This window comes from Festucalex cinctus, unplaced genomic scaffold (assembly GCF_051991245.1).
Source record: "Festucalex cinctus isolate MCC-2025b unplaced genomic scaffold, RoL_Fcin_1.0 HiC_scaffold_50, whole genome shotgun sequence".
Taxonomy (NCBI): Eukaryota; Metazoa; Chordata; class Actinopteri; order Syngnathiformes; family Syngnathidae; genus Festucalex; species Festucalex cinctus.
In genome coordinates, this window is record NW_027520297.1 from 81365 (window position 1) to 89244 (window position 7880).

Genomic DNA, 7880 nt, shown 5'->3' on the forward strand with positions numbered 1-7880 from the left:
TACAGTCTCGGGTATATTATGCTCCGATATTAGTTGCAAGAATTCCGTCCAACCCAGTAACCCTCGTTCGTTGATCTTCTTTCCGTTTACAATAAGATGTCTGACTAAATCTGTCATATGCGAGCCTCTGACGGGTTTACCGTTAGAGATAAACTCCCCCCGCTGATTCCATGCCTTTTCTTCACGAGACGATATTTTTCTTAAAACATATTCACCGTTTTTGCGATGACGTTGCGGAATAGTTTGTAATATTTCACCCCATTCATCCGTACTCGTCTTGACACTTCCCCCCGGCTCTCCCCCCGCCCCCTCCCCCTCCTCGTTCATCTTTTCCGGTCTTCCTCCTTCACGTTCAAAAACCCCCCGCGGATTAGGAACTGTCAAAGCCACCGGAACCAACTCACGATCTCTTTGTTTAAGCAGTCCTAAATACCGTTGCAATAGAGTTTGATATCTTCTTAGTTTTTCATATTGTGTTATAGAACGATCGTCTAATAACTCTCTCATTCTAACGTCCAAATCATCCTGTGCCGTCTCCCGAATATTGGGTGTGGGTTTGCTTAAACGTTCCAGTTGGTGCGGGGTAACTAAATACATTTTCTGAGCTGTTTTCAAACTCATGTTTTATTTGTTTACTAGACCGGTGACGATACTGCCTAGGACAGGTGCAAAAGCGGCCAGTAGAGGGAGTATGAAACCACCTTTTTGAACTAGAGTTATACGCTTCTTTCTGAGACTGTTTTTTTTATCGGCTAATATCCGAATAAACTTCTTTCGTCTCTTCAACTTCTTATATTGAGAGGGGTTTAGAGGAATATGACCTTTTAAGAGATTTAATGCAATCTCGCAGAGCGCTTTCACTAAGGCTTTGGGGGCTTGTTTGAGAATTTGTTTACGTTTGCGAGGGAGGGCATTAAACAATAATTTAAGAAGCGGGGCGTTTTTTTTTAAAAGTTTTGACATCTTACGAGCTTTTGGGTAAATATACTGCTGGCCACTCCCCGTGTAACACACCGGTTCTCAATCTAAATCGATCTGGCGACGAGGGGGTGAGATCTACCAATAAATACCCATGAGCGTTTTTTGTGGCGTCCTCATAACATTCCAAAAAGTACTTTTTACGCGTGGGGTAGATTTGATTGGCCAAAACACTCGCCTGTAATTTATCGCGGGGGTTTTTAAACAGTATAATGTAATTACTGTTTAAGCTGATTGTTCTGCTATACTTCCCTTGGTGGAAAATGTTTTGAGTGAGTAATATGACGCTCATTCTCCGATGATGTCTGTATTGGGTAAAAATGTTTACCACTTCCGGGTGATCGCTCGCCTCGAAGATGACGTCATCCAAGATGATCAGGTGCGAAAGATGGACTGGAAAGAGAGATTCGTCCTCAAAGCTTTCAGGGAGACCTTTTACAAACTTTATCTTTTTATTCAGTTTTTTTTCAAGTTCATCATACATTTCCTGATAAGAATTATAAATCCAAACGATATTCTCAGGAGGCGACTTCATGACATGCTCACAATTTTCCAAAATACTTTTCACAAAATAAGTCTTGCCGGACCCACTTGGGCCGGCTACGAGGCATGCAAATGGTGTTTCTAATCTAGTATCAAAATCAATGTGGTTCGGATTCATATTTATTATTTGTTTTTTTTTTTTTTTTTTTTGTTTTTTTTTTTTGTTTTTTTTTTTTTTTTTTTTTTGCTCCGACACAGTCACAATCACAATCAACACAATCAAAAACCAAATGGAACGCTACGTCCGCCTGGAAGCAACCGACGTTTGTCGTAAACCACCTGAAACTTTTTCATAAATGAAGTGTTTTTCAAATGAAACCCTTTCTTATCTCGAACAATGTTGAATTGAGGGGTATGAAGCAGCCCTGGTCGCGCCCCCATGCTGTCGACGTATCCGTCAACCAAGTCCTTGACGCTGTCAAAATTGATGATTTGACACGTATCATGCGTTTGCGTGATGCCTTTTACCTTCATGACCAATTTCCCCTTGTTTCTGGTCTGATAAGCGTAGCTTTTCGGACCTGCGGAGACAAATTCTTGGATACTGTCATTATCAAGCTCGTCTGTCAGATCGCCTAGCAGATCGCCTAACGGGAGAGTGTTTTCACCCTGTTTCACAGTATAGATCAAACTATCAGTGTCTGTATAGAGTACTCTGGTCTGCAGTTGTTCTAAATACCTATACATTATTAAACGGGCATAGGATGTTGTTAGGCAAGCGATGAAAATGTTAGCCGTCGGAGAGGCGGGTGTTTGTGCGCGTTCGTTGTATTTGTACTGTACCAGAGAAACATCATCGCTAACGAAGTGAAAAAATTTCACCTCGTACATCCCTGAGAACAGTAGGTTGAAAAAACGATCCGGATTTTTTACAATTTCTGTTTGATTTAAATTTTCACGCTGTCCGAGTTTGCCCCAAGTCGAATTCATGCATAGCTTTGAAACCTGTCTTTTAGCCGGGTTTGGAGCTATCTTACTAGCGTCGAGTTGAATACCCTGGTGCTTCAAGTAGTCAGAGATGTATTTCTCTCTCCCTGCGTCATCTACGATGTGAGAGGGGTACCCCGAAGATTCCTGCTTTCCTTTGAGAAAGGTATTCATGTATTGTTTGAAAACATCATTACTCGTGTCATTAAAATGCCATACTTCATCAACTTGTGAGACGGTGTAACCTAGATCTAAAGCTTTGATGAACTCGGGCGTCGTCCATACACCTGCCAGCTCTCTTTCTTTGTCATCATGAGTACATGAGCTATTTTGATTGTTAAGTTCCGCGCATGTTTTGCAAAGCGTAAACACAAGTTTACCTCTAGCTGTTTTATGAGGAAGTAGAGGGAAATATAATTTTCTGGGTGGCAGGACAGCGGCTTTGATGAAACCAAAATACTTTCTGAGGTCACCAAAGTCTCTGTGAATGATAATGGGATGCCCTAGAGGGTACTGACAGGTGCTGTTGACAAAAGGATACAGAGAAGTGACATCAACGTACAATACACGTTCGTCAGACGCTGCTGTGTACCGCAAAACAAATGCGTTCGTTCTACCGCCAAAAAGAGCTTGACGAGGATTGAGAGGTTCCGGGAATTTTGATTCGCGCAGAAACTCTCTCACTCTCGGATCAGTCTGTTTCATTCGTTGCCAGACATGTTCTCTCATAACAAAAAGTTTAACGCCGTGATTATGAGTTAGCTCATGCAATCTCTTTTTAGTAGCGTCAAATTTTTCTTGGAAAGGTCTTTTGGTCATAGGACAAATTTGGTTAGGGTCAAAACATTCGACGCATCCGTGATAAAAACATCCCAGATATTCGAACACCCATTGTTCGCCGTTTACATACGCATACCCATCTACAAAATATCGACCGATCTTCATCTCGCCTCTGTTGAGCGCGTGCGTGATATCAATATTTCGGCTATGCATTACCCACATCAAGTATTGAATTGAGTCGTGCGAGAATGCTTTGAACTGTCGCCTATAATTATCGGTCGGGGTAATTGCTAGCGTATTAGGAATTAAGAATTTACTGCGAAAAACTTTCATGCACGCTGATGCGATCGTAACTGCTTTAAACGGGTCTATTCCTGTGCTGTTTAAAAATTCCTCCCTGAATTTCTCACATCCTGTCGCTAAAATGTTGACGTCGTTTTTACAATACATCAGCGCCTGCTCTGTAAAATTAAAGATCCCACCTCGCACTTTTTCATACCAAATAAAAAATTCAGCGCGCTGCGTGGATGTCATGCGTTCCACCCCATAAAATTTTGAATCAGGATATGGACCTACATAGTCCAGATTTTTAAAAGAGCTAAACGCGTGTGGAAAATAACCCTTTACCTGATCTTCGAAACCTAGCGATTTTGGGAATTTGCTCAGAGCCATTGTAAGAAAAGATATCGAATCGATATATCTCATATTATAGTCGGTATCTGTGAAACAGATGATTTTGCTGCCCTGCATAATAATTTCGGGTTTAACCCCCATGCAGATCATCTTGTTAATTAAGATGTATGAATCAAAGGCTCGTGCATTATGGGCTATAAAGGTAGCACCTTTGAAGCGTGGATTTCTGAAGTACTCGATGAAATGTCGCACGCAGTCATCCCCTAACCATTCTTTTTCAAATTCGTTTAATTTTGCGCATACCAGATATGCTTTATGGTTACCGTCCGCCCCTATGCAAGATTCAAAATCATAGTAGATTATTTGTTTACAAATCTGCTCGTTTTTGAGGGGTTGCATGTAACAATGATGTGGATTAAGCAGCGTGTCGCCCTCTTCCGGAAGCACCTGTTTACACATAACACATCGGGGTTGTATGCAGACATGTTTTGAATTGTAGTACATTAGACCGCATTTGTGACATTTTTTCCAAAGGACGCAATTACTCTCAATCCCTCGACCGCTTTCTTTATGTTTGGCATAACATTCATCGTTTAGACATGATCTGTTACAATCATGACAAATAACGATTTTTCGCGGTTGTTGTGTACATAATGGGTTGAGACAGATCGCGCATCGTCCCTCACAATTATGAGTTCGCCAGTTTGAATGCCCCTTGTAGCAGTGTCGGCAGAAGTAACTCTGTCCGACAAAACGTTCGATCCTTTTTATGCCATAATAATGTTCATTCAGCAATAACAAAAACAGAGTATCCTCTGATTTTGGATAATGCGTTTCAAAAAAAGACATCGGCCTACAATCATCGTTTCTGTAAAGAATTACGATTTTTCGTTTGATGTAGGTCTCGAATCTATGCACGTCTCTCAGACTGACTGATGTTTGACTGCTTAGCCCCACGCATTTTTGTAGATGCTCTGCTTTCTGCATAGCCTGGGCCTCCGTTAACGACCCGTCCAACAAGAAGGCTAATGCTAAAGCAAAACATAGTTTGTTATTTTCATTATAGGTCATATACAAACAATTTCGTTTTTTTCTCAAAATTTCTTCGTTTGTAGTTAACTGCAGCTTGCGCCTGACACCGCCTGCGCCACGCATATCTGGGACAATTTGTACTACCATTTGGATCTCGTCGCTAGCTAAAATCTCTATGTTAGATTGAGCTATATTTTCCAATAAATTATTAACTTCATCGTTTAAAATATTTGGATCGTCGGTAAGACGCAGATAACAGTTAGCGTTCCTATCACCGCTAATTAATTCCACTTGCACGATGTCGCCAGGATGTGTTGATCTAGTTACCTCATCAATTAGTTCGTTTATATTATCTCCTATATTTGTATAAAAAGTCGCAAAATCAAGGGGCTCATCGGACTCACGTGTATAAATACGTTTACGGAATTCTGTATTATTAAAAACGGGTCTCCTCGTTCTAATAATACCTCCCGTACCCTCCTGTACATCCTCATCGCTTGCCTGATTTTCGTGTATGCGTACCGTAGGTGGTTGCTGATGCTGTGTTTCATTTGATTGTAGTTGTTGTTGCGCGTCGTCTATGTGTGCCACCTGCTGGTTAGAATGAGGTGGTTCGGTTATGTAATGTGCTGCAGCAGGCTGAATTTCATTTGAATGCGTCAAATTATGTAATTGCTGTTGATGTGTTTCATTTGATTGTGGCACAATTGGTTGTTGTGCTTCGACTATGTTTCCCACCTGCTGGTTGGATTGTGACGGTTCGCTTATGTATTGTACAGCGGGTTGTATTTCAATTGAATCATCTATTCCCAAACCGTCACCAAATGCCAGAGCGGATGGGAGTGATATTTCATTAGATATACCAGCTACATCGTTATCTGAAATGACATGTGTGTGTACTTCATGATTTTCATCTCCGTTTGAATTTGCTCGGTTAAGTCGTGCCAAAGCCGCGTCTATAGGGCTAAAAAAATCTTCAAAATTATCAATTTGTCTTATAGACGCAAAGGGATCATTTATCTGATTTACAATTTCCTCCAATTCGGTCGGTATATTACATGTCTCAGGTCTATCGTAGCGTTCCATTGTAAGGTTTTAAAAATTATTAATAATAGAATGTACAATACGCATAGTCGTTTCTAAACGTGTAATGCGCCTGGCCGCCTCTATCCGCTCACGAATACAATCTTCTTGATGAAAGCTGCATCTTGTTCGGCACCCTCGTTCGGCTGGATTCGGTCGACGTCTCCTCCTCCTCTCGCTGCGATCTGTCACTGCTCGCTCGTCGGTTTCTCCGGGTCCGCGCGGGGCACCCAACGTCGACTCAACGGCTTGACCGGCGTCCTCTTCACTATCTGCAAAATAGTATATTCATTTTATCGGTATAAATAGATTGCTTTTATCTTAAAAAAGTAAAACGAAACATTCTGATCTCTATGCATTATGGGTAATGTAGTATTTGAAAACATTACGTCGTTTCATATTTCTACTATAACAATAAACGAACGCGTTTTATCTTATTATATAATTCTCTTTAATAATAAATATCAATCGCTCACCACTCGTTGTCACGTATCTGCAGATATTTATCCTGGCACGGCCTGAAACGAGGGGAATAGGAGCCGCTTTCAGCGTGTTAGCGCTCCGGGCGTCGTCGGAAACAGCTCTCGGTTCTTCTTCGCCTCTTCCGCTCGCGACCGGCCTCGAATCCTCGTCAGCCAAAACACTGACCTCCTCCGGTGGATTTCTCCAAAGTAAAGGAAGCGAATGCAACTCTTTGTGCAGAACTGAAAACTCCTTCGCTTTGATAGAATCTAGAAAATAAAAACAAAATATACATTAAAATTCAATACACTACTAATATTTTAGACTAGACGTAGATGCTCACCGTAATCCTCCTTTGTGAAATCGTCGTCGCTAAAGTCGAACTGCTGAGGACCTTATAAAACAATTTCCTATATTAAATTAAGAAGAATATTACGAATAATTAAAATTTAGTAAACTCACGAGCATCGTACACCTGAGCGGTTGTTGTAACAGTATCTGTAAGATATGAAATATAATACCAAAATAGTTTTATATCTTCTATACAAATAAACCGATAAAATTAATAATAAAAAGATCATTACCTTTCACCATTGTGAATGTCGGTTTTTTCAGAGACCCCAAAAAGACAAACTTCTTGGTAAATCCAAAGTAAGGGTTGAACTGATGGCGTAATACGCTTTGACGTGGATATAAGAGAAAGGTAACTCCTCCTTGTGTCGTTCGCTCAGTAACCATATGCAGTAACATCCTTTGCCCAATAGATGTCGCCGTTTACCGCGGCGTGAGGGGGGTCACACCTCCCCGCCACCCCATTGGCTTTTACATAGTCACACAGACAGACAAGTTTTTAGTCTGAGGAAAAAGAAGGACGCGGTTCTGAAATGGGTTAAATAACCGCCCTTTACGTACGAATAATCTATTTTTCACCTCTATGAAACCAACTCCGTCTGTTTCTAACCGACCCCATTTTATTTTTAATTTTTTTAGAAAAGAAAAAAAAACCCATGAAGGAGACGCGACTACGTATTCAGAAACATCGGTAAGTCTCTTTTATTTATTTAAAAAAACATAAAACAAATGTATAACATTTTTTAAATATTCACTTTAACTAGAATAAGTAACTAATTTACATTCACGCACACACATACAAGAGGATGGCGGTGGTGGGGGGTTCCTGCCACCCTACTTGGTGAAAAGGGGGGTCGGGGGTTCCTACGGTTGATACACTTTGTACTTCAAAGTAGGCAGCTTTATCAGTAATTCGAAATACAGGGGGGCGCTCCCCCATTGTTACTTCAAAAGCTGGTGGTAGGATCCTTCCTGTAAGATGAAAAATAATTTATTAACACGAGGATGTTGAAATAATATTATCAGCTGGACAACAAAAGCTACTGTTTGGGGGTTCAAAGAAAGTACTGGGGGGTGACCGGAATCAATTG

The 7880-nt window shown here is 40.9% G+C and overlaps 1 protein-coding gene across 1 annotated transcript; it reads right to left on the bottom strand.

The window, feature by feature from the left end:
• Positions 1-1681: 1681 nt before the first annotated feature.
• LOC144011114 (uncharacterized) lies at positions 1682-7103 on the bottom strand. The gene is made up of 5 exons (XM_077511572.1): positions 7023-7103; positions 6901-6936; positions 6782-6832; positions 6453-6707; positions 1682-6248 (listed from the first exon to the last, which is right to left on the bottom strand). Exons 1-5 carry the CDS (start codon positions 7030-7032, stop codon positions 5989-5991), a joined length of 612 nt encoding a protein of 203 aa, XP_077367698.1. The 5' UTR covers positions 7033-7103; the 3' UTR covers positions 1682-5988.
• Positions 7104-7880: the final 777 nt, after the last annotated feature.

Bases quoted from the DNA above. Each gene is read 5' to 3' on its own strand.
- LOC144011114 (XM_077511572.1), bottom strand. The intron at 6,833-6,900 runs GTGAGTTTACTA...TTGTTTTATAAG, and splicing joins CGCTCAGGTGTACGATGCTC to GTCCTCAGCAGTTCGACTTT. The intron at 6,249-6,452 runs GTGAGCGATTGA...ACTATTTTGCAG, and splicing joins CAGATACGTGACAACGAGTG to ATAGTGAAGAGGACGCCGGT.